The sequence below is a fragment of the Aythya ferina genome, assembly GCF_964211825.1.
Source record: "Aythya ferina genome assembly, contig: HAP1_SCAFFOLD_29, whole genome shotgun sequence".
Classification (NCBI taxonomy): domain Eukaryota; kingdom Metazoa; phylum Chordata; class Aves; order Anseriformes; family Anatidae; genus Aythya; species Aythya ferina.
The window spans coordinates 1,984,536-2,009,652 of NW_028181463.1; the positions used below are offsets into that span (position 1 = coordinate 1,984,536).

General features: G+C 50.7%; 2 protein-coding genes across 2 annotated transcripts; one reads left to right on the forward strand and one right to left on the reverse strand.

The window, feature by feature from the left end:
* Positions 1-3,902: 3,902 nt before the first annotated feature.
* On the reverse strand, positions 3,903-4,835 carry LOC311428099 (olfactory receptor 14C36-like; the record flags this gene model as incomplete). The annotated part of the gene is made up of 1 exon (XM_084539655.1): positions 3,903-4,835. One exon carries the CDS (start codon positions 4,833-4,835, stop codon positions 3,903-3,905), a length of 933 nt encoding a protein of 310 aa, XP_084395781.1.
* Positions 4,836-13,395: 8,560 nt separating this feature from the next.
* LOC311428100 (olfactory receptor 14C36-like) lies at positions 13,396-14,334 on the forward strand (the record flags this gene model as incomplete). The annotated part of the gene is made up of 1 exon (XM_084539656.1): positions 13,396-14,334. The coding sequence occupies one exon, from the start codon at positions 13,396-13,398 to the stop codon at positions 14,332-14,334; it is 939 nt and encodes a 312-aa protein (XP_084395782.1).
* Between the last annotated feature and the right edge of the window lie 10,783 nt (positions 14,335-25,117).

The following is a 25,117-nucleotide window of genomic DNA, read 5'->3' on the forward strand; positions in this document are numbered from 1 at the left end:
GAGCCCGGCCCAGCTCAGCAGCACAGCACCAGACCAAGGCACTGCAATCACCCCTCTGGGGGCTTTGCTGATGAGCCCACGAAGCTCAGGCACTCAGAGACAATTGAAGACATCTCTCCAGAAGTCCAAGTCAGAGGCAAGTTTCCTGCAGTGTCCCCCTGAGGGCCAGCACTGACACAGCCTCCCTTGGAGCTCGTTAGAGCAGAACCCTGGAGGCAGTGAGGACAAGGAGACAAAGGCAATGTGAAGGTGACACTGAGGTGTGGGAAAATTGGATGTGTGTCACCAAGCACCTTGACAGACCTTGTCAGACCTTGACTCCCAACTCAAGGAAGGGAGATCTTTCCCTTGACAGGTTGCTCAGGGCTCTTTGTGGGGCAGTAGGAGATGGCGATGTGCATGGCCAAGTGCAGGAGAATGGTACGACCCCTGCCTGCTTCATGGGTGTGTGTCAGGAGGCAATGAGGCCCTGGTTCTTCAACGATCACCTGTCTCCTCATGGGCGTCAGTGGCAGAGATAACAGTCATAGATATGAACACAAAGACCGGGTCCTGTTGGGACTTTCAGCCTTGTCACAGCCCTCTACCCTGTCTATACATGGCTTTGCTAGGGACTCCGAGACCTCCACATCTTTCCTTTTTGGCTGCAGACCCTTATCTGTGTGGTGTCACAGCAGATCTGAGCTGAGCGTGATAACTCAGATCTTCTTGGTGGCCATGCTCCTCAGAAGGCAGCTCTGTAGGAAGCTGCCCTGGTTCCTGCTGAGCAGGCACCACAGCTCGTATGGCATCCCTCGTGGTGCCCAGGCCCTCCTCCTCCTGGGCACTACTCACTCAGCAGGGTCCCAGTCTGCCCTGATGTGTGGGGTTTCTCTTCCTCTAGTACAGGACTGGGCTCTTCTCCATGTTAAAGTCAAATGTTTTCTGAAGTCAAAATCCAGCAATTTCTCAAGGTTCACCCACAGTGATGTTCAATTCTATCAGCTGTTAATGTCAGCAGGCAGACAGTTCAACCTTTGTGTAATTGTGGTATATCTGACTAGACAGCAGCAGCAGCAAGAGTTGCAGGGAAATTTGGATTTTTCAGGAGTAACCAGCTAAATGGAATTGCAGCACAGTCACTCAAGGGCAGGGGATGGAAGGCTGTCAGGTTCCACATTTGCTGTGCTTTTTTCTCATGCATGCTGTCAGTTTCTCTGGAATCGTGTCCTGAATGTTATGGGGCTCTGCAGGTGAAAATTAGAAGGGCCAAAGCCCAGCTGGATCTCAATCCATCTATTACTGTCAAAGACAAAAAAAAAATAATAAAAAATAATAATAATAACTAAAAAAAAAACTATTTTAAGTGAAGGAGGATTGGGGAGAATCATAATCCTTTATTGGATTTTGGGGGGAAAACCCAGTGACAACGGATGAGGTAAAGGCTGAGACACTTAATGCCTTCTTTGCCTCTGTTACTAGCAACAAGACCAGTTGTTCCCCTAAACATTTCTTCCTCCTCATGGCCAGTGCCATCCTTCCAATGCACACTTTGTGGCAGTTTTTTTCTGCTGCTCTTTCCTACTACCAAAGAAAGCTCCATCATGTTGGAAACATGAGATGGAGTGATCACCTCAGACAACAAGAGAAGATTGACCTATGTCATGTACTTGGACTTCTGTAAGACCATTGCCATGGTCCCACTTGACATCCTTGTCTCCAAATTGGAGAGATACACATTTGATGGGTGAACCATTCAGTGGGTAAGGAGTTGGCTTGAAGGTCACACCCGGAGAGTGGTGCTCAATGACTCTATGTCCTAGTGGAGGTTGGTGACAAGTGTAGCTCAGGAGTCTGTCCTGGGGCTGGTGCTGTTTAATATCTTTATCTATGACAGACAGTGAGATCGACAGTGAGACAATGAGACAGTACATTCTGTGCTTGTAGCCCAGAAGGCCAACTGTATCCTGGGCTCCATAAGCAGAGGAGTGGCCAGCAGGTGGAGGGAGGTCACTTCTACTTCTACTCCTTGTACTCTGCCCTTGTGAGGCCCCACTTGGAGTCCTGCATCCAGGACTGGGGCCCACAGCACTAGAAAGGTGTGCATCTGTTAGAGCAAGTCCAGAGGAGGCCCACAAAGATGAGCAAAGGGCTGGAGCACGTCTCCTATGAAGAAAGGCTGAGAGAGCTGGGGTTGCTCAGCCTGGAGAAAAGAAGGCTCTGGGGTGACCTCTTTGTGACTTTCAGTACTTAAAGGGGTCTTATAAAAAGATGTAGAGTGACTCTTTGCTCAATTAGATAATGATAGGACAAGGGGGAATGGTTTTAAGCTAAAAGAGGGAAGATTTAGATTAGAGGTTAGGAGGAAACTCTTCACTTAGACGGAGCTGAGGCACTGGAACAGGTTGCTGAGAGACCTTAGGGATGCCCCATCCCTGGAGCTGTTCAAGAGCAGTGTAGATGAGTCCCTGGGAAACCTAATCTCATAGGAGGCATCCCTGCTTATGGCCAGGGGTTTGGAACTAGGTGACCTTTAAGGTCCCTTCCAACAGGAGACATCCTCTGATTCTATGGTCTCACTAGCTATACCTCAAGCATGACTCCCATCCCATCAGCCTTCCTGTGGTCTATCACCTGACCGGAACAGAAGGTGCCTCACCATCATCTTCAGTGCCTTGAGCATGCTTCTGGCCTTTACGGTCCCTATCAGTGCCACATTTCTGCTGCTGGTCCGTCAGCTGCACAGACAGAAGTGGCCTCCCAGCCTCCCTCACAGCCATATGCTTCCTGCAGGTCCAGCAGATCCTGAGGCACACCTGACCTCATCCCAGCATTCCCAGCCAGCTCCTCCTTGTGGCCTGTGATCTGACCACATACCTGTCACCTCACATGCCTCTTCCAATGCCATGGGACTGCTGCAGGACCTCACAGTCCCTGCCCTGCCCCGAGGGGACAAGCAGCTGAAGATAGGGGTGGACTGGGGTTAAATTCACAGAGAGCATGGCTTCACATTCACAGAGTCTATGAGCTATATTCAACAGGTACATCCATATCAGTTTAATGGGTGCTCATTAGCTGAATTAATGTAATAAGAAAAAGCACAAACACAACCACAAACAAAACAAAACGAAACAGGTATACTGGCTATTCCGTCAATTATTTGCATTACAATATATGTACAGAAGCAGATCAAAAATTTCTTGCATCCAAGACACATCTTGCAATCAATTTCCACAAGGAATGCTTGAGCTCCTGGCTTCTCATGCTACAGATGAGGACGTGCTCTGCTGGAGGCACCACTGAGTACAGAACTGCCACCACCAGGTCCAGGGATGGGGAGGAAATGGAGGGGGGCTTCAGGTAGGCAACCATGACAGGCCTGAGAAAGATGGACACCACGGCCAGATGAGGGAGGCACGTGGAAAAGGCTTTGTGCTGGCCCTGCTATAGAGACGACAGGACTGTCACCTAGATTCACAAAGTCTAATCGAAATACAATAAGTGGCAGCTGGGCTCTTGGCCCGAGCCCCTCTTGGTTGCTGAGGCTGCTCCCACAGCACCAGAGGAGATGGGAAGAGAGGAATACTGAGACCAATGAATTTCTGATGATATCTTTATTGTCTTTCTCTACCAAGGAAGCCTGGTTCTCTGTGTATGTTAGATGATATGGTCAAAGCAAACACAAAATATAACATTTAGAATGCTAAGAATAATATTATTAAAAACAAAATAAAATATTTTAAAAATACTAACAGAGGAAAATAATTTTAAAAATATTGTATCATTTTCCCAAATAACATTTTATTTCTTTTATGATTATTATTAATGATAATGTATTGATAGCACTAGTAATTATAAGAATGATATTTTATAATATGAATCAAAATTGCATATTATCAGAAATACATCTTCTGAACACATTACTAATGCTTAAGAAGCATGTATTGAAACAGTTTCCTCACTGCATCCTTCACCTCTTGGTTCCTCATGCTGTAGATGAGGGGGTTCACTGCTGGAGGCACCACTGAGTACAGAAGTGCGACCACTAGGTCCAAGGATGGAGAGGAAATGAAGGGGGGCTTCAGGTAGGCAAACATGCCAGTGCTGAGAAACACAGAGACCACGGCCAGGTGAGGGAGGCAAGTGGAAAAGGCTTTGTGCCAGCCCTGCTCAGAGGGCATCCTCAGCACTGCCCTGAAGATCTGCACATAGGACAGCACAATGAAAACAAAACAACCAAATGTTAAAGAAACACTAAACACAAGTGCCCCAACTTCCCTGAGGTAGGCATCTGAGCAGGAGAGCTTGAGAATCTGTGGAATTTGACAAAAGAACTGGTCCACAGCATTGCCATGGCAAAGGGGAAGGGAAAATGTAGTGGCCGTGTGCAGGACAGCATTGAGAAAGCCACTGCCCCAGGCAGCTGCTGCCATCTGGGCACAAGCTCTGCTGCCCACGAGGCTCCCATAGTGCAGGGGCTTGCAGATGGCAATGTAGCGGTCGTAGGCCATGATGGTGAGAAGGAAATATTCTGCTGATATAAAGAACAGAAAGAAAAATACCTGTGCAGCACATGCTTCACAGGAGATGGCCCTGGTGTCCCAGAGGGCATTGGCCATGGCTTTGGGCAGAGTGGTGGAGATGCAGCAAAGGTCAAGGAGGGCGAGGTTGAGGAGGAAGAAGTACATGGGGGTGTGGAGGCGGTGGTGGCAGGCTACAGCGCTGAGGATGAGGCCGTTGCCCAGGAGGGCAGCCAGGTAGATGCCCAGGAAGAGCGCGAAGTGCAGGAGCTGCAGCTGGCGCGTGTCTGCGAATGCCAGCAGCAGGAACTCGCTCACAGAGCTGATGTTGGGCATTCTCTGACATTGAACACAGTTTTCTGTTAAAGAGGAAAATGCAGAAAAATGTTAAAACAGAGTTCTCTGAGGAAAACCTATTGTGTGTCGTAGAGCACCCCCAAACAGAGCCTCTCTCTTTGCAGAAGAACCTTTCTGCATCTTTCTTGTTTGAGCTGTGGCTGGTGCTGGCTGAGAGGAACACTGGGAGCGGGGGCTGCTGTGACTCCACAGGAGTCCTTCCTGCTGTGCAGCTGGAGAGAGGCAGAAACATGGGGGAAAATTACATTCCGTCCACTGGTCTGATCCATGAGCTCTGCAGTGTTGTTGCAAAAAAAATATCTGAATACAGAGGCAGAGCTGCAGGGATTTTATTTCCTTTGTTTTGTTCCTATTATCCCAATAACACTTAGGAGAGGTATTGGATGGTTGAGCTCCCTGACATTTCCTGTGCACTCCCAGAGAAACCCTGTGGGTGCCAGGAGGAAAACAGACTGTCCCTTGGTGAAGACTGAACAGAGCAGCTCTGTCGATCAGACTAGTTCTCAGCAGGCAATTGTCACCCCTCTGAGCTGCAGGACAATCGCTCTCAGGTGTTTCCCTGAGAAAAAATGTAGATGACCGCTAATCAAGGAGGGCCAAATCAAGCCAGAGTTTGAGAGCATCTCCTCGTATGGTCTCTGCCTGTACTGCTGGCCATGCCTGCCCCACAGCCCATGGGCTGCAGGGGGAGAGGAGGCCAGGGAGGGGCTGCTCCAGGGGAAGGCGTCTGCACTGCAGGGCATGGCCATGAGGTGCCCGAATCCCCCCTGCCACTGCATTTCTGGCAACAGCTCCTTCTGGCTGCCTGCCCCTCTGTGCTGCCTGCAGCTGTCCCTGTCGGGAGCTGCTGCTCTGCGCCCACCTCTTCTTTCCCCCTGCCCGTGCTCACAGACCCCATCCCACGCGGCTGTGCTCAGCGCTGCCCTGCAGCACCCTGCCACCAACAGGGTCCTGCCAAGGGGCACCTCCATGGCTGCAGGAGCTATGGGGCAGCTGACAGAGAGCCCGGCATGGCCAGCCAGGGCACGGTGTTCTGGGCTGACCGGGGGCACCTGCCTTAGGACACTCCAAGGGGCTTCTGCCAGACTTCGTCTCCTCACACTGCAACCCAGCAGGACTCTCAAAGCCTACTGCATTGCCCACTGCCCTCCCAGAAACAAGACCCAGCAGGAGACCCTTCCAGGACCTGCAGTTGCATGGCCCTGCAGCCAGACCCTTACCTTGTCAAGGGCTGTGCAGGTTTCTCCTGAAGGCAGCTCTCAGCATCCTCCCCCTGCCAACTGCCTCCAAGCCCTCTCTCCTTCTCTCCTCTCTGTGTGCCAGCTGCGGTCAGAGCCCCCAGCCCTGCTGCGCTGTGCAGAGGAGCTGCTCCTGGCCACAGCTGTCTCTCTGCACCAGGATCCCTTTTCAAATGAGTTTAATCTGTCGCAGGAGCCCAGCCCAGCTCAGCACCAGAGGCCTAGATCAAGGCACTGCAATCACCCCTCTGGGGGCTTTGCTGATGAGCCCACGAACCTCAGGCACTCAGAGACAATTGAAGACATCTCTCCAGAAGTCCAAGTCAGAGGCAAGTTTCCTGCAGTGTCCTCCTGAGGGCCAGCACTGACACAGCCTCCCTTGGAGCTCGTTAGAGCCAAACCCTGGAGGCAGTGAGGACAAGGAGACAAAGGCAATGTGAAGGTGACACTGATGTGTAGGAAAACTGGATGTGTGTCACCAAGCACAAGGGACAGGTCTTATTGCATGGCACACATGAAGGGAGATTTTTCCCTTGACAGGTTGCTCATGGCTCTTTGTGGGGCAGTAGAAGTTGGGGATGTGCATGGCCAAGTGCAGGAGAATGGTACAACCCCTGCCTGCTTCATGGGGGAAGGTGAGGAGGCAATGAGGCCCTGGTGCTTTAACGATCAGCTGTCTCCTCATAGGCCTCAGTGGCAGAGACAACAGCCATAGCCATGGACACAAAGACCTGGGTTGTGACTTTGAGCCGTCGTTGAGCCCTTGATCCTTTTCACACCAGGCTGTCCTAGGGACTCCCAGACCTGTACCTCCTGAGGGCTGCAGACCCTCTTCTGTGTGGTGCCACACTGGATCAGAGCTTGAGTATGATAACTCAGATTTTCTTGGAGGTCCTGATCCTCATAAGGCAGCTCTGTAGGAAGCTGGCCTGGTTCCTGGTGAGCAGGCACCACAGCTCATAAGGCATCCCTCGTGGTGCCCAGGCCCTCCTCCTCCTGGTCACTGCTCCCTCAGTAGAGTCTGCCCTGATGTGTAGTTCCTCTTCCTCTGGCACAGGACTAGGCACTTATTGTTCAAGATGTTCCTTTAGGCAAACTACTGCAGTTTCTCAAGATTCCACTGGACAGATGCTCCATTCTGTCAGGTGTTCATGTCTGCAGGCAGATAGTTCAACCTTCCTGTGTCTGTGCTGTCTCTGACAAGATAGCAGCATCAGGAGCTGCATGGATCTTTTGGATAATACAGGAGTAAGAAGCTGAATAAAAGTGCAGCATAGAATCACAGGAGAGTAGGGGATGGAAGGCTGCCAGGTTCCACCTCTTCTGTACTTCCTTCTCATGCATGCTGTCAGTTTGTCTGGAGCTTTGTCCTGAATGTTATGGGACTGTGCAGGTGAAAAATAGAAGGTCCAAAGCCCAGCTGGAGCTCAATCCATCTACTACTGTCAAAGACAAAAAAAAAAAAAAAAAAAAAAAAAAAGTTTATATAAATACTTTTATAACAGAGGATTTAGAAGAATGATCATCTTTAATGGGTGTGTGGGAAAACCTGATGACAAAACCTGAGGAACATAATGCCTTCTTTTCCTCAGTCTCTACCAGCAAGACCAGTTGTTCCCCTGGATATTTCTTCCAGCTCATGGTCAGAGCTACACTTTGTGGCTATTTTTTCTCTCCTGCTCTTTCCTACTACCAAAGAAAGCTCCATCAGGGTGGAAACCTCTCCTGAAGTAGGCAGCCCAACCCAGCAGGCTCCTTGCAGCCTCTCAGCCAACCACACACAAGTCACCTCAGCAGCAGCTTCCAAGCCATGGACCTGCTGCTGGCCTTGCAGCTTCTTGGCTAAACACAGCCAAGCCTTGTGCCTGCTGCTGCCCACTCATGGACTCAAGCAGAAGGGACAGGACAACCCATCTGGGGGCCTTCTTTCTGCCTGGGTCCTCCTGGGTCTGGAGGCAGAGGGGATCCCCCAGTCAGCATGCCAAGCAGGTGCCTTCTGCTGGCCTAGCAGGGCCACTGCCAGATGTCAGCCCAAAAGTGCAGATGCCAGGTCTATGTCAAGGGTGACCTTCCACCTCCAGACACAAGTGACCTCACAGTCTCTTTCCGTGACATGTTCCTGCTGCTGCCCTATCAAGTGCAGAGACAGAAGTGACCTCACAGTCCCTGCCACAGTCACATTCCTGCTGCTGGGGCAGGAGATCCTGAGGCAGACATGACTTCTCTCACCCCCTAGGTACCCGTTTTTCTCTTTCTGGGTTAGAGAATAAGCAAAGTTTTAATGGCAGCATGTATTATCCTGCTAGTGGTGTCAGGTCTTTGGTTAAGACATAGACAAGGTCTGCGGTTTTAGGTCTGCCAAGGAGTCTGGGGTTAAATAGAGCATTTTCATGTTAGTGCTAAGGGAAGGCATTGGGGTTAGTAAGAGAAAAAAAAAAAAAAAAAAAAAAAAAAAAAAAAAAAAAAAGATTCCTTTCAGAGTACCATAGTAGCATTTAGGTTTAGGGATTGAAATTCCTGTTTCAAGTAAGGAAAGGGCCATATGTGACTGTTTTAAGTCAGTGTTACTCCAGCATCCACTTTACATAAACCCTCTTCCTTCTATGAAATCGTAAGTTGCTGCTGGCCAAGCTCTTCTTCCCACAGATTCACAGAATCATAGAATTGTCTAGGTTGGAAGAGACCTCAAGATCATTGAGTCCAACCTCTGACCTAACACTAACCAGTCCTCCACTAAACCATATCGCTAAGTTCAACATCTAAACATATTTAAAGACCTCCAGGGATGGTGACTCCACCACTTCCCTGGGCAGCCCATTCCAATGCCTCACAACCCTCTCGGTAAAGAAGTTCTTCCTAAGATCCAACCAAAAATACCCATGGTGTAACTTTAGCCTGTTCCCCCTCATCCTGTCACTGGGCATGTGGAAGAACAGACCAACCCCCACCCCTCTACAGCCTCCTTTGAGGTAGCTGTAGAGAGCAATAAGGTCGCCCCTGAGCCTCCTTTTCTCCAGGCTCAACAAGCCCAGCTCCCTCAGCCGCTCCTCGTAGGACTCCAGATCCCTCACCAGCTTTGTGTTTTCTCTGGACTTGCTGGAGCACCTCGATGTCCTTCTTGTAGTGAGGGCCCCAAAACTGAACACAGTACTCGAGGTGTGGCCTCACCAGAGCCAAGTGCAGGGGGACAATCACTTCCCTAGCACTGCTGGTCACACTGCTTCTGATACAAGCCAGGATGCTGTTGGCCTTCTTGGCCACCTGAGCACACTGCTGGCTCATATTCAGCCGACTATCCATCATCACTTCCAGGTCCTTCTCTGCCCGGCAGCTCTCCAACCACTCCTTTCCCAGCCTGTAGCTCTGTTTGTTGTTGTTGCATCCCAGGTGCAGGACCCGGCACTTGGCCTTGTTGAACTTCAGTTGACCTCAGCCCATCGGTCCAGCCAATCCAGATGCTCCTGCAGAGCCTTTCCTACCCTCGAGCAGATCAACAAATGCACCTAACTTGGTGTCATCTGTGAACTTACTGAGGGTGCACTTGATCCCCTCATCCAGATCATCAATAAAGATATTAAAGAGGACTGGCCCTAGTACTGAATACTAGTGCTAAAGCCAAAACACAGCTTCATACCAGCTACTAGGAGGAAAATTAACTCAATCCTAGTCAACTCCAGGACACCCACAGACTAAGGGCATGATATCTCTGTGTATATATCAACTGTGAAAAGGTGGTGGTGATTAATTGGAGAGTACTGAAGCGGAGCAAGGTGCAGATGGTTGTCGTGGTTCCGCTCGAGTGGGCAGCCGAGCTCCACCACAGCCGCTCTCTCACTCCCCCTCCTCAAAGAGGAATGGGGAGAAAATATGTGAAAAGGGCTCAAGGATTGAGATAAGGACGAGAAAATCACGCAATAATTATTGTAACGGGCGAAACAGACTCTGCATAAGGAGATAGTAAGATTTATTGCCTATTACTAACAAGCGAGAGAAGTGAGAAAACAAAGGAAAAAGCAAGCCAAAATCACCTTCCCCCCCATCCACCCTCTTCCACCTCCTTCCCCCGAGCGGCGCAGGGGAACGGGGGAATGGGGGTTATGGTCAGTCTACAGCACTTCTTCTCTGCCGCTCCTTCTTGGTCACTCTCGTCCCCTGTGCTGCGGGGTCCCACCCACAGGATGCAGTCCTTGATGAACTGATCCGGCGTGGGCTTCCCACAGGCAGCAGCTCTTCCAGAACTGCTCCAGATATGGGTCCGTACCACGGGGTCCATCCCTCAAGAGAAAACTGCTCCAACCTGGCTCCCCCACGGGCAGCAGCTCCTGCCGGGTCACCTGCTCCTGCGTGGACTCCTCTCCACAGGCTACAGGTCCGGCCCGGAATCTGCTCCAGCAGGGGTCTTCTACAGGCGGCAGCCTCCGTCGGTGCAGGGCCATCTGCTCCACCGTGGTCTCCTCCACGGGCTGCAGTGTGGAACCCTGCTCCACCGTGGTACTCCATGGGCTGCATGGGGACATCCTGCTTCACCATGGTCCTCACCACAGGCTGCAGGGGACTTCTGCTCCGGCGCCTGGAGCACCTCTCCCCCTCCCTCTACACTGACCTTGGCACCTGCAAGGCTGTTTTCTCACTCCCTTGACTCTCCCGGCTGCTGTGTGGTGCAGCGTTTTTTCCCTGTCTTAAATATGCTCTCACAGAGGCGCAAAACAACATCGCTTATTGGCTCGGATCTGGAAAACAATGGGGCCCTTCCCAAACATGGGGCAGCTTCTAGATCTTTCTCACAGAAACCACCCCTATGGCTCCCTGCTACCAAAACCTTGCCACGTAAACCCACTACAATGGTATGGAATATAGGGTGGATATTGTCCATGTGTTGTCTGGGATGCACTTAATTTGTTTCCTATTAGATGATACAGTGCTGTGTTTTGTGTATAGGATGCAGTTCCAGACAAAGTAACAGCATGCATGAGAAGGAAGAACAGAAAAAGTGGAATCTGGCAGCCTTCTATCCCCCACCCTTCACGGATTCAAATTCCATTCAACTAGTTCCTGCTGTATTATCCAAACTGTCCTGCAAACTCCTGCTACTGTTATCTTGTAAGAAACAGCATAGTCAGGGTGAGCCACCTGCCTGCAGACATTAACAGCTGACAGAATGGAGCATCAGTGTGGGGCAACCTTGAGAAACTGCGGGATTCTGCCTACACAAACCTCCTGACATTTACAAGGAGAAGAGCCCAATCCTGCACCAGAGGAAGAGGAACCCCACACATGAGGGCAGACTGGGACCCTGCTGAGTGAGCAGTGCCCAGGAGGAGGAGGGCCTGGGCACCATGAGGGATGCCATACGAGCAGTGGTGCCTGCTCACCAGGAGCCAGGCCAGCTTCTTACAGAGCTGCCTTACGAGGAGCAGGAACACCACGAAGATCCTAGTTATCAGACTCAGCTCAGATCCTATGTGAAACTACCAACAGAAGTGTCTGAATCAAGCAGTGGAAGATTTGGAAGTCCAGGAGTCCCTCAGACAGCCTGTTGAGGAGAAGACTAATGGTTGTGGCAAAGCTGAAAGTCCCAACAGGACCCAGGTCTTTGTGTCAACGGCTATGGCTGTTGTCTCTGCCACTGAGGCCCACGAGGAGAAAGCTTATTGCTAAAGCACCAGCGCCTCAATTGCCTCCTCACCCCCAACCATGAAGCAGGCAGGACACGTGCCATTCTCCTGCACTTGGCAATGCACATCCCCATCTCCTACTGCCCCACAAAGAGCCCTGAGCAACCTGTCAAGGGAAAGGATCTCCCTTCCCAGAGGACAGGGGTCAAGGCCTGGCCCTTGTGCTTGGTGACACACATCCAGTTTTCCTACACATCAGTGTCACCTTCACATTGCCTTTGTCTCCTTGTCCTCACTGCCTCCAGGGTTCTGCTCTAATGAGCTCCACGGGAGGCTGTGTCAGTGCTGGCCCTCAGGGGGACACTGCAGGAAACTTGCCTCTGACTTGGACTTCTGGAGAGATGTCTTCAATTGTCTCTGAGTGCCTGAGGTTCGTGGGCTCATCAGCAAAGCCCCCAGAGGGGTGATTACAGTGCCTTGGGCTGGTGCTGTGCTGCTGAGCTGGGCCAGGCTGGTGGGACAGAGAGAGCTCGTGGCAAGAGGGCCGTGGTGCAGAGAGACAGCTGTGCCCAGGAAACAGCGCAGCAGGAAAGAGACACAGAGGCACAGACACAGAGAGAAGAAAAGGAGAGAGTGGCTGAAGGCAGTTGGGAGTGGGGGATTCTGAGAGCTGCCTGCAGGAGAAACCTGCACAGCCCTTGACAAGGTAAGTGTCTGGCTGCAGGGCCATGCAGCTGCAGGTCCTGGAAGGGTCTCGTGCTGGGTCTTGTTTCTGGGAGGGCAGTGGGCAATGCAGTAGGCTTTGAGAGTCCTGCTGGGTTGCAGTGCGAGGTGAGGAAGTCTGGCAGAAGCCCCTTGGAGTGTCATAACCCAGCTGCCCCTGGTCAGAAAAGAGCCAATCGGCTAAGCCTCCACCAGACACTGTAGGGAGTACAGCTGGGATACTGGGACACCCCAGCTTGTGGATATCCAGCTCTGTTTATGGGGCATCCTCCTGCATTGCAGGCTACTCTCCAGCAGGATGCAGTTCTCTTGTGGCATCCTTGTGTTATCCAGGATCCCGAAGAAAAGGACACCTCCTTGGTAAGACCATGTCTGTGCTACTGGATGGCAGTCTGTGCATAGCTGGAGTGAGGCCTCTGCACCCCTTGTTAGGAGGGAAGAACTGAGATCCTGTTCAGTCCCGTGGTGACAAGGTGAGGATTCTGTCCAGCTGCACTGGGACTGGGACTTCTCTGCTCTGAGCTGTCTCCGGTTTCTTCTCAGGGAAACACCACAGTGGGATGGTCCTACAGCTCTCAGAGAGGTGACAGGGCAGCTGAGAACACTGGTGTTCAGCAGTGGCATCTGCAGATCTGCTCTGCATTCAGATGAGCTGTTTGCAACAGTACTGCAAATCTCATTGTCCTGACAGGTGGACTCCATGTCCCCCATGTTTCTGCCTCCCTCCTGCTGCACAGAAGGAAGGACTCCTCTGCAGCCCATAGCAGCTCCTGCTCCAAGTGCCACTCTCAGGCAGCACCAGCCACAGCTCAAGCAAGAGAGATTCAGAACTGGTCTCCTGCAAAGCAAGAGGCTAGGCTGGGGGGTACTCTAAGGTTTGCAAGAAGTATCCGCCAGAGAAATGTGTACTAACTATGTTCTGACTTATCCTCTGCAACAGAAAACTGTGTCCAATGTCAGAAAATGTCCAACATCAGCTCAGTGAGTGAGTTCCTCCTGCTGGCATTCGCAGACACGCGTGAGCTGCAGCTCCTGCACTTCGTGCTCTTCCTGGGCATCTACCTGGCTGCCCTCTTGGGCAACGGCCTCATCCTCAGCGCCGTAGCCTGCCACCACCGCCTCCACACCCCCATGTACTTCTTCCTCCTCAACCTCGCCCTCCTCGACGTGAGCTGCATCTCCACCACTCTGCCCAGAGCCATGGCCAATGCCCTCTGGGACACCAGGGCCATCTCCTATCAAGGCTGTGCTGCTCAACTCTTCTTTTTTGTCTTCTTCTTTGGTTCAGAGTTTTTTCTTCTCACAGTCATGGCCTATGACCGCTACGTTGCCATCTGCAAGCCCCTGCACTATGGGAGCCTCCTGGGCACCAGAGCTTGTGCCCAGATGGCAGCAGCTGCCTGGGGCAGTGGCTTTCTCAATGCTGTCCTACACACATCCAACACATTTTCCCTGCCCCTCTGTCGAGGCAATGCTGTGGACCAGTTCTTCTGTGAAATCCCCCAGATCCTCAAGCTCTCCTGCTCAGATGCCTACCTCAGGGAAGCTAGGGTACTTTTCTTTACTCTTTGTTCAGTCTTTGGTTGTTTCATTTTCATTGTGCTGTCCTATGTGCAGATCCTCAGGGCAGTGCTGAGGATGCCCTCTGAGCAGGGCCGGCACAAAGCCTTTTCCACGTGCCTCCCTCACCTGGCCGTGGTTTCCCTCTTTGTCAGCACTGCCATGTTTGCCTACCTGAAGCCCCCCTCCATCTCTTCCACATCCCTGGACCTGATAATGGCACTTCTGTACTCGGTGGTGCCTCCAGCACTGAACCCCCTCATCTACAGCATGAGGAACCAGGAGCTCAAGGATACAGTGAAGAAAATCTTTGGATACACTGTTACAGTAATATTCCAATAGACCTAACTGTAGTTTTAGTTTAAAATGTGTTTATGACAATCTCATATATTTTTTGTATTTCTATTTCTTAATAATAGTGCTTCTGATTAAATTTTTTTTCCCAGCCTCCTACCTTTTAATTTAATTTTATTTATTTATATATATATATTATGTTATTTTCTCATGTACATATAGAACCAGGCTTCCTGTTTAGATAAAGACAATAAAGAAATAGAAATTCTGTTGAGTCCATGACTGGACAAAAGAAACAGAAAAGAAAGAAGAAACAGAAATTCTGCTGACTGTGGGATCCCCTCTGCCTACACACCCAGGAGGACATGGACAGAAAGAAGGCCCCAACATGGGTTGTCCTGTCCCTTCTGCTTGAGTCCATGACTGCACAGCAGCAGGCACAAGGCTTGGCTGTGTGTAGCCAAGAAGCTGCAAGGCCAGCAGCAGGCCCCTGGCTTGGAAGCTGCTGCTGAGGTGACTTGTGTGTGGTTGGCTGAGAGGCCGCAAGGAGCCTGCTGGGTTGGGATGCCTACTTCAGGAGTGCTTTCCACCCTGATGGAGCTTCCTTTGGTAGTAGGAAAGAGCAGGAGAGAAAAAACTGCCACAAAGTGCACCTTGGAAGTTATGCACTGGCCACAAGGAGGAAGAAATGTCCCTCAAAGTATATTGCTGTGGTGCCAGAAGTCAACTAAAGAGTGTGATCAGATCCTAGCTTTCTGTTTCAAGGAACAGCTAATGAGGGTTTGTGAGACATGGGTGAAATGATGGAAATGCTGGGCGTCTGCAGACTTCAAGGAAATAGGGCAAAAGTAGGATAGCACAGGAATGCCTGCAGAGGATAAGGCAGAGGGTGCTGGTAAAAAGGGAAGGCCCCAACAGCCCTGAGGTTTTTGTTCCTTTGTCTGATGAGGACATGAGGAGTCATTGCACTGGAGCCTCATTGCCTCCCTTAAACCTGTGCAAATGGAGGTGTTATACCATTGTTCTTCCCAAGGCATCACACTGCCCACCACATCCCACAGATCCCCTGGAAAAGCCCTGAGCCAGACATGGGGTACAGGATCTCGCCTCCAGTAGCTGGGGTCAGGCCTTGGCCCTTCTGCTTCGTCAAAGGAAACCAAGACTTTTCTCAGCACACTGCCTTTGCCTGTCAGCAATCATGGCTTCCAGTTATGTGCCCTAACAAGTCCCTGGGGAAGTTGTCTTACTAACAGCCCTCAGTGGGGCCCATTAATACTCCAAGTCACTTTGACTTTTCCTTCTGACTTTACATTCTTAAGCAATTGCATCGCTCTCCTCTCTGAGGAGTTCCATGGTATATTTTGGTGCACAGTCCATGAAGCTCAGTACCTGAGCTTCATTGACTGTGCATGTAAATACACCATGGAACTCATTAAATTGAAGAAACTCCTAAGATCTCTTCAATACTTTTCTTCATGACTTCAAAACTTGTACAGCTAATTACAGAGCTTGTGTGATATTCTTAAGGAAGAAGATTTCAAAAAGCACCTAGTACATATCTTTTCTTGTTTTAAAGGCTAAATTTTGCTGCATTTGAGTTTTCAGCATCATTCTTCTATTGCTATTGATCCACGGAAACTTCTTTGGAGACTTCAGTAGGGAGCAGAGAAAAGCAGAGTCTGGAGATCTGAAACCTCTACTGCCAGCAGTGGTCTTTGTCCCTGTAACTGCAGCCAAGCTCAGCGCATGAAACCTTTTCAAAGACAAGTCAGGCATTCCTTGGGTAAAATAATGAAGCAAATAATAAATAAAATAAAATAAAATAAAATAAAATAAAATAAAATAAAATAAAATAAAATAAAATAAAATAAAATAAAATAAAATAAAATAAAATAAAATAAAATAAAATAAAATAATAAATAAAATAAAATAATAAAAAAGTTGAAATGACCATCAGAACTTGAGAAATTCTGGTTAAATCTTATTAGACATCTGGACATGGTTCTCTTGTGTCTTCTGTCAAAAACTCAGGATGAAAAGTAAAAAAATATATCTTCAAGTGGCTTTAGATGTACCCATGACCTTTGCCTCTTTTGGGTAATTGTTCTCTTTCAGCCACGGAAACCTAAATTGAGTAATGTGAAAAGACCTGCCCAGTCAATAGAGTAGGGCAAAGTCCTTCTTCCTGTGCTATAGATGCAGAAGGCAAAAAGAATTGCATTGTGCCTGACACTACTCTGGGATGTGTAACCCAGGTCAGGCAACTTTACCTTAGTGCTGACAAGTCCATCCCTAAAGCACGCTCCCAAGCTCTACATCTACACCTTGGCTCTCCAGTTGATGACCCAGCTCATGGATGGCAATCTGGGAGTCTAGGTTACCACGATGCTGCCTCAGGTGCGCCACCATGGTAGCCATTGGCACCTGCTGTTCTTCAACCCTCAGCAAACCCCCAACAGAAGGATTCTGTGGAAGGCCAAGCAATGTAGACAACTGTTTCATGTCCTTTGTCTCCAAGGCAGCTCTGCCAAAGCCCCACTGGTGGTGCCCTCTTGGAACTTTGAAGTTCCCTCTTCTGAGACAGTCTATGCCGAGAATGCACATAGCCTCTGGACCAGTCCCAATGGGGTGCTTTTGCCATTCCTTCCCAGTTAGACTCACTTCAGCCTCCAGTACAGTTATCTCTTGGGATTCCCCTATCACTCCAGAAATACAGGTGTGTTCTACCTCTTTTTAGCTTGATGGCATCAGGGTACTCTGTGCACCGGTGTCCAGTAGAGCCTGATACATTTGTGGGTCTGATGTACCCGGCCATTAAATATACTCATTCCAGTAAATCCCATTGTCCCTTTCCTCCCTGCTTCCCCCTGGCTGGAAGGAGGACCCCTCTAGTCCTGCTCGTCATATTTATTACTGTGTCTGGTAGACAGCACACTGGAAACACGTCCCACCATGGCACTGTCATTCCATGGTGCAGTGGAGAGAGTGTTGATAGCAAAGGGATGCATTCGGGTGTGGAAGGTGGGGCCCAGCAGAGACGAGGAATCAAGGCAGTGGGGTGGGTGAGGCCAGGAGAAGCAGCCCAAGGGATGGTGCTGCTTGTGAGGACACGTTTGTGGCAGCAGCCGGAGTGGGCAGCAGCTGTGCGCAGGTGAGGGGAGGCCAGGAAGTGCATGCCAAGAGCGCTCCTGCCAGCAGAGCCAAGGCGAGGACCGAGGCCAAGAGGAAAGGCAGGCCCAGGGCAGGGGGCTGCAAGGGCCATGCTGAGCTCCCTGCCCCTGCAGCAGCCGCCCTGGCCCTCAGCAGATGTGCTGGCAGGCTGCAGGGAGGGGACAAATGCTCTGGGCCCCCTTCCTGCTCTGCCCAGGCCAGCAAGGGCCCAGTGCGGCCTCCTCTCCCCTGCCCCTGCAGCTCTGGGCTCCCTTGGCGCAGCCCTGGCTCTGCAGCACCAAGCCCTGCTGGGAGCCCTCCCCTGCATGCTGCCACCGCTCCCTGACGCTGCTGTTGCCCTCTGCCGGGCACTGCCCAGCCCAGCCCAGCCCCTGCCCACCTCTCCCCACCTCCCTGCCCTCTCCCCAGCCCAGCAGCCCAGGCTGGTCTGGCCCCAGGGCAGTGCCCACCGCAGGCTGCTGCAGGGCTCTGGGCATGGCCACCACAGCCCCAGACCCTCAAAGGCACCACAGCTGCTGGCACAAAGGTGGCTCTGGGCCTCCCCAGCAGCCCCTGTGCAGGGGCCAGCCCCAGCTCATTGATGGAGGTCTGTGAAGCTGCAGGAGCCCTGCTCTCTTGCCTGGCAGATCCCCAGCACACAGTGCCTGTGCCCCGCAGGGCCAGCCCCGCTCCCCAGGCCAGCACAAGAGGCCTGGCCCAGCCACAGAGCAGCCTGACCTGAGTTCTTTTCCATTCTCAGGAGCCTGATTTTCACACCCACTGTTTTCTGTTGCATGTAGAGGCAAGAGATCCTGGCAAAGGTTGGTGCTCTGGCCTAGCAAGAGCAGACCTGGGGGGGGTCTGGTCTAGGCCCCAGACTAGACCTGGAGCCCGTCATAGGTGCTGGAGTGGTGGCAGGACATGTCAGAGGTGTTGTAGTGGCTTCAGGGCCTGTCACTGGGCTTGGAGTGGCACTGACTGAGGCTCCCTTTGGAATTCCCTTTGGAATTGCCAAGGTGATAACCCCTCATTTTCAGCACTTCTGCAGTTTTTAAGGATTCTGCACGTGCTCAGGGGGGAAGTTCCAAAGCACTGGAGGTGCCCACTGCTCTAGGTGCCTGCCCAGATCCTCCCATGCTCCCTACCACTCCTAACTCTCCTGCCTTGGGGCAGGACTCTGAAGGGCATTCTTAACGAGATGTTTATCCTTAACCAAAAATTGAAACACATTCAGGAGACATCACAGTAGGACCATCCCATGGGTATCCAAAGCTTTGTAGAGCTAGTGTAATTAGCCTGGAGGAGAAGGGGGAGGTGAAGGAGAAAGAGAGAGTGCATAAGTGGAGAAGTGTCTCTTCCGTTTCTCCTCATGGATTGGCTCCCTAAAGCAAAAAGGGGAAGGGTGTAGTTCTTAAGAGTTTCTGAGTGATGGTTCCTGAGGTATGGAGGTGATGGCAATGCTCAGTACAAAGAACAGATTTGTCACATGACCAGTAATTTTCCTGACTCATAAGCCAGTGTTACACAACATAGCAAAATAACTTTATACCAGACCCAGAAATGATAAAGAGCACAATGGGCACACATGCAGTAAGTAATGTGCTATACAACACATTTCTGAAAACAAGCCCAACAGACCTGAGATCCAAAATGTCGACCTTGTGATCAGCAACTATTAAACTGGTCTAATGCTTATAACAATTTAACTTTAGCACTCTGTGGTAAGATCTGTCCTTATCTCAACCCTTTGTGCCCCACACTGGGTGCCAAAAAGACTGCTGTGGTTTAACGCGGCAGTTCGAGTACATGGAATTATTAGAACAAGTCTAGATCAAGGGGCTGGAGCACGTCTGCTATGAAGGCATTCTGGACAAGCTGGTACTGTTCAACCTGGAGAAGACAAGGCACGGGAGAGACCTTAGGGCAACCTTTCAGTACTTAGAGAGGACCTACAGGAAAGCTGGGGAGACAGTCTTTGGGGGTGTAGTGATGGGACAAGGAGAAATGATGTTAAACTAAAAGAGGGTAGGTTTAAATTAGATATATGGAAGAAATTCTTTCCTCTGAAGATAATGAGGCACTGGAATAGGTTGCCTGGAAAACCTGCGAATGTCCCATAACTGGAAGTGTTCAAGGACAGGCTGGAATGAACCCAACCCAAACCATTCTATGATTCTATGATCCCATGTTTCTATGATTATCTATGACACTGCTACCATTGACCGTGTTAAGCCCATGAAGACATAAAACCTTCAGAATTCTCCTGGTCAGTCCTCAGGTTTCTTAGAGGTAGTGTGAGAAGGGTTAGAGAGGTGCTGGTGGAGCTGCTGACATTGTCATAAGACCTATCTCAAAGACCTTGGAAAGGGCAGGTTGATCAAAGACGTTCCTCTGTACTTTGAAAATGCAGATGTCAAATTCATCTTCTACTAGAAGAGCAAGCAGAAGGATGATTAAGCCTAACCAAGGAGTAAAACACCAGCCTTAAGCCTAGCCCTCCACCAAGAACTGAACTCTAACCCACAAAGCTTGCTCTTCCCCTACCCCTTGAGCAGGCATCTTGAGCAGAACACTGATCCCTCCCTTAAAGGCCTACCATTCCCTTAACCCTAGAAGGTGACCTCTAATGCCTAAATGTTAATCTGAACACATAACTCCCAAAGCCCTCCACCATGCACACAACACATCTCAGCTTCAACCCCACTTCTACACCTAACTTCAGCTGCTTGTCCCCTTGGGGTAGAGCAGGAACTGTGAAGTCCTGCAGCAGTCACTCAGCATTGGAACAGGCATGTGAGGTGATAGGTATCTGATCAGATCAGAGGCCACAAGGAGGAGCTGGCTGGGAATGCTGGGATGAGGTCAGGTGTGCCTCAGGATGTACTGGGCCTGCAGGAGGCCCATGGTTGTGAAGGAGGCTGGGAGGTCACTTCTGTCTCTGGCTCTGATGGACCTGCATGAGGAATGTGGCACAGTTAGGGACTGTGAAGGCCAGAAGCATGCACATGGCATTGAAGATGATGGTGAGGCATCTTCTGTTCTGGTCAGGTGATAGACCACAGGAAGGCTGATGGGATGGGAGTCATGCTTGAGGTATAGTTTGTGAGAGCATAGAATCAGAGAACGGCTCCTGTTGGAAGGGACTTCAAAGATCACCTATTGCTAACCCCCTGGCCATAAGCAGGGATGCCCCCCATGAGATCAGGTTGCCCAGGGCCCTTTGCACAGGAATCCCTTTCTCTGTTGCATCAACTACACCTCTCAGCTTGGTGTCATCTGCACACTTGCTGAGGGTGCACTTGACCCCACTGTCTATGTCACTAATAAACATATTAAACCATACGGGTCCGAGGACAGACCCCTGAGGTACAAGACTCACCACCAGCCTCCACTTGGACATAGAGCCATTGAGCACCACTCTCTGGGTGTGACCATCAGGCCAACTCCTTACCCACTGAATGGTGCACCCATCAAATGAATATCTCTCTAATTTGGAGACCAGGATGTCATGTGGGACCATGGCAATGGTCTTAAAGAAGCCCAAGTAGATGACATAGGCTGGTCTTCTTTTGTTGTCTGATGTGGTCACTCCATTGTTAGAAAGCCACCAGATTTGCCAGGCACCATTTACCCTTTGGTGAAGCCATTGTTGTTGTCTCGGATCACCTCTTTGTGCCTTGACACTGATCCCAGGAGGATCTTTTCCATGATCTTTTGAGGCACAGAGCTGAGGCTCACCATTCAGTAGTTCCCTGGGTTATCCTTTCTACCCTTTTTAAAAATGGGAGTGGTATTTCCCTTTTTCAAGCCACCAGGGACTTCACACAACTGACAGGACTCTTCAAATATGATGGAGAGAGGCTTGCCAACTGCATCAGCCAGTTCTCTCAGGATGCTGGGATGCAAGTCATCAGGTGCCATAGACTTGTGCTTGTTGAGTTCCATCAGGCGGTCTCAAACCTGCTCTTCACTTAGAGTGGGTGGGAATTTGCACCTCCAGCCTCCATCCATGGGTTCAGGGAAATGAAAGACTTGTGAAGCCTGACTGGCAGAGAAGACTGAGGCAAAGATGTTGTTGAGTCCCTAAGCCTTCTCCATGTCTGTCATTACCAGTCCACCCTTCTCATCCATCGCAGGGGGTACACTCTCCTTCCCATTTATTTTCTGAGCGATGTATCTCTAGAATCTCTTCTTATTATTCCTTGCATCCCTTGCCAAGATGAGGCTTACTCACCAAATTGCCTTCCGTGGACACTAGTATTAAAATGCTCTATTTATCCCTCGATTTCTTGGCAGACCTAAATAAAATGCTAAACTACAGAGCTTGCCTATACCCTAACCACAGAAGAACACCAAACATTCCCAAAAAAACTCTATTTACTCTCTAACCCAGAAAAGAGAGTCCTAGTCCCTAAGGGACTAGGGATATGTGAGCTCTGCCTCAGGATCTCCTGCCCCAGCAGGAGGAATGTGACTGTGGCAGGGACTGTGAGGTCACTTCTGTCTGTAGGTGGCAGATCATGCTTGGCTTCTCCCTGGGAGCTGCACTTTTGGGCTGACAGCTGGCAGTGGCCCTGCTAGGCCAGCAGAAGGCACCTGCTTGGCATGCTGACTGGGGGATCCCCTCTGCCTCCAGAGCCAGGACGACCCAGGCAGAAAGAAGGCCCCCAGATGGGTTGTCCTGTCCCTTCTGCTTGAGTCCATGACTGCACAGCAGCAGGCACAAGGCTTGGCTGTGTCTCCACAAGAAGCTGCAAGGCCAGCAGCAGGCCCCTGGCTTGGAAGCTGCTGCTGAGGTGACTTGTGTCTGCTTGGCTGAGAGGCCACAAGGAGCCTGCTGGGTTGGGATGCCTACTTCAGGAGTGGTTTCCACCCTGATGGAGCTTTCTTTGATAGTAGGAAAGAGCAGGAGAGAAAAAAACTGCTACAAAATGTGCATTGGAAGGATGGCACTGGCCATGAGGAGGAAGAAATATCCAGGGGAACAATTGGTTTTGTTGCTAATAACAGAGACAAAGAAGGCATTAAGTGTCTCAGCCTTTGCCTCATTCCTTGTCACCAGGTTTTGCCCCCAAAATCCAATAAAGCATTATGATTCTCCCTAATCTTCCATCATTTAAAGTATTTTTATTTTTATTTTTATTTTTATTTTCATTTTCATTTTCATTTTTATTTTTATTTTTATTTTTATTTTTATTTTTATTTTTATTTTTATTTTTATTTTTATTTTTATTTTCATTTTCATTTTTATTTTTATTTTCATTTTATTGTCTTTGACAGTAGTAGATGGATTGAGCTCCAGCTGGGCTTTGGCCCGTCCACTTTTGACCTGCACAGCCTCATAACATTCAGGACATGACTACAGAGAAACTGACAGCATGCATGAGAAGAAAGCACAGCAACTGTGGAACCTGGCAGCCTTCCATCCCCTACCTTCTGTGACTGTGCTGCAACTCCATTTAGCTGGTTACTCCTGAATTATCCAAATTTCCCTGCAACTCTTGGTGCTGCTGTCTAGTCAGATAGAGCACAATTACCCATAGGTTGAACTCTCTGCCTGCTGACATTAACAGCTGATAGAATGGAGCATCACTGTGGGTGAACCTTGAGAATCTGCAGGATTTTGACTTCAGAAAACACTTGACTTTAACATGGAGAAGAGCCCAGTCCTGTACCAGAGGAAGAGAAACCCCACACATCAGGGCAGACTGGGACACTGCTGAGTGAGTAGTGCCCAGGAGGAGGAGGGCCTGGGCACCACGAGGGATGCCATAGAGCAGTGGTGCCTGCTCACCAGGAACCAGGCCAGCTTCCTACAGAGCTGCCTTCTGAGGAGCATGGCCACCAAGAAGATCTGAGTTATCACGCTCAGCTCAGATCTGCTGTGACACCACACAGATAAGGGTCTGCAGCCAAAAAGGAAAGATGTGGAGGTCTCGGAGTCCCTAGCAAAGCCATGTATAGACAGGGTAGAGGGCTGTGACAAGGCTGAAAGTCCCAACAGGACCCGGTCTTTGTGTTCATATCTATGACTGTTATCTCTGCCACTGACGCCCATGAGGAGACAGGTGATCGTTGAAGAACCAGGGCCTCATTGCCTCCTGACACACACCCATGAAGCAGGCAGGGGTCGTACCATTCTCCTGCACTTGGCCATGCACATCGCCATCTCCTACTGCCCCACAAAGAGCCCTGAGCAACCTGTCAAGGGAAAGATCTCCCTTCCTTGAGTTGGGAGTCAAGGTCTGACAAGGTCTGTCAAGGTGCTTGGTGACACACATCCAATTTTCCCACACCTCAGTGTCACCTTCACATTGCCTTTGTCTCCTTGTCCTCACTGCCTCCAGGGTTCTGCTCTAACGAGCTCCAAGGGAGGCTGTGTCAGTGCTGGCCCTCAGGGGGACACTGCAGGAAACTTGCCTCTGACTTGGACTTCTGGAGAGATGTCTTCAATTGTCTCTGAGTGCCTGAGCTTCGTGGGCTCATCAGCAAAGCCCCCAGAGGGGTGATTGCAGTGCCTTGGGCTGGTGCTGTGCTGCTGAGCTGGGCCGGGCTCGTGGGACAGAGAGAGCTCGTGGCAAGAGGGCCGTGGTGCAGAGAGACAGCTGTGCCCAGGAGCAGCTCCTCTGCACAGCGCAGCAGGGCTGGGGGCTCTGACTGCAGGCACCCAGGCAGGAAGGGATTCCAGGCAGCCTGGTGGGTGTGGGCAGAGGAGAGCTCAGAGCAGGAGAATCCTTCACAGCTCTGTCCACAGTAAGTCTCTGGCTGCAGGATGGGGCAGGGCAGGTTCCTGGAAGCGGCTCCTGGATTCGGGATGTCTCTGCCTGTCCAGGAGCTGCCAGGATGCCTCTCGTGGCTTGTGCGGTGTGGAGGAGAAGGTGCTGCAAGGCAGCTGCAGGGGTGTCCAGGGCTGTGGTGCAGAGCAGGGTCCCTGCTGTGCCCCAGGGGCTGTGTGCTGGGGCAGGGCCTCTGCCGCCTGCCAGGCTCAGCACTCAGCCTGCACGGGGAGCTGCCCAGGGGCTGTGGGGAGAAGCTGTGGGTGGAAGGAGCCCCCCCATCAGGGCAGGGCAGGGCAGGGTCCTGTTGCTGCCCACAGCCTGCTGCCTGGGGCAGGCTGCTCACAGCCCCGCACCTCCCCAGGGCACTGCATTGCAGAACCGCCCGGCAAGAGCTACCTGAAGGCAGTGCACTTTTTAGAATCTGCTTCATTTTCCTGCCCATGTGCTGAGGCAGAAGGATGGTCACGGAGTTGGAACATCTGTAGTAGAGACTAAGGCTCCTTGAGCATTGCTGTTGTTCTGAGGCACCTTACACACCTCAGCACAGAGACAGTACTGACATCACCTTTGTTGTTTCTTAGGGAATTATTTGACCTTCTCCTCATGTCTGTGACCTGTGGACTTCACAGATCGCTCCAGGTTCCCTTTTACCTGTTGCTGTAGCCCAGGACTAACTGCTGCAGAGCCCACAGCACAGCTCCCTGCCTCTTGTGGCACCCTCAGAGAACCAAGCAGAGGTAAGCCAGGCAGCTACAGAAAGCTCTTCCAGTGAAAGAAATGTGAAAGATTGTGTTGTGTGTGACTGTTCTATGAGACATGTAATGTATTTTGGTCAAAGAAGTCCTTCAATTTTACAATGTCATTTCTTCTTTTGGACAGACTACTTTGCCCAGGGGCAATAA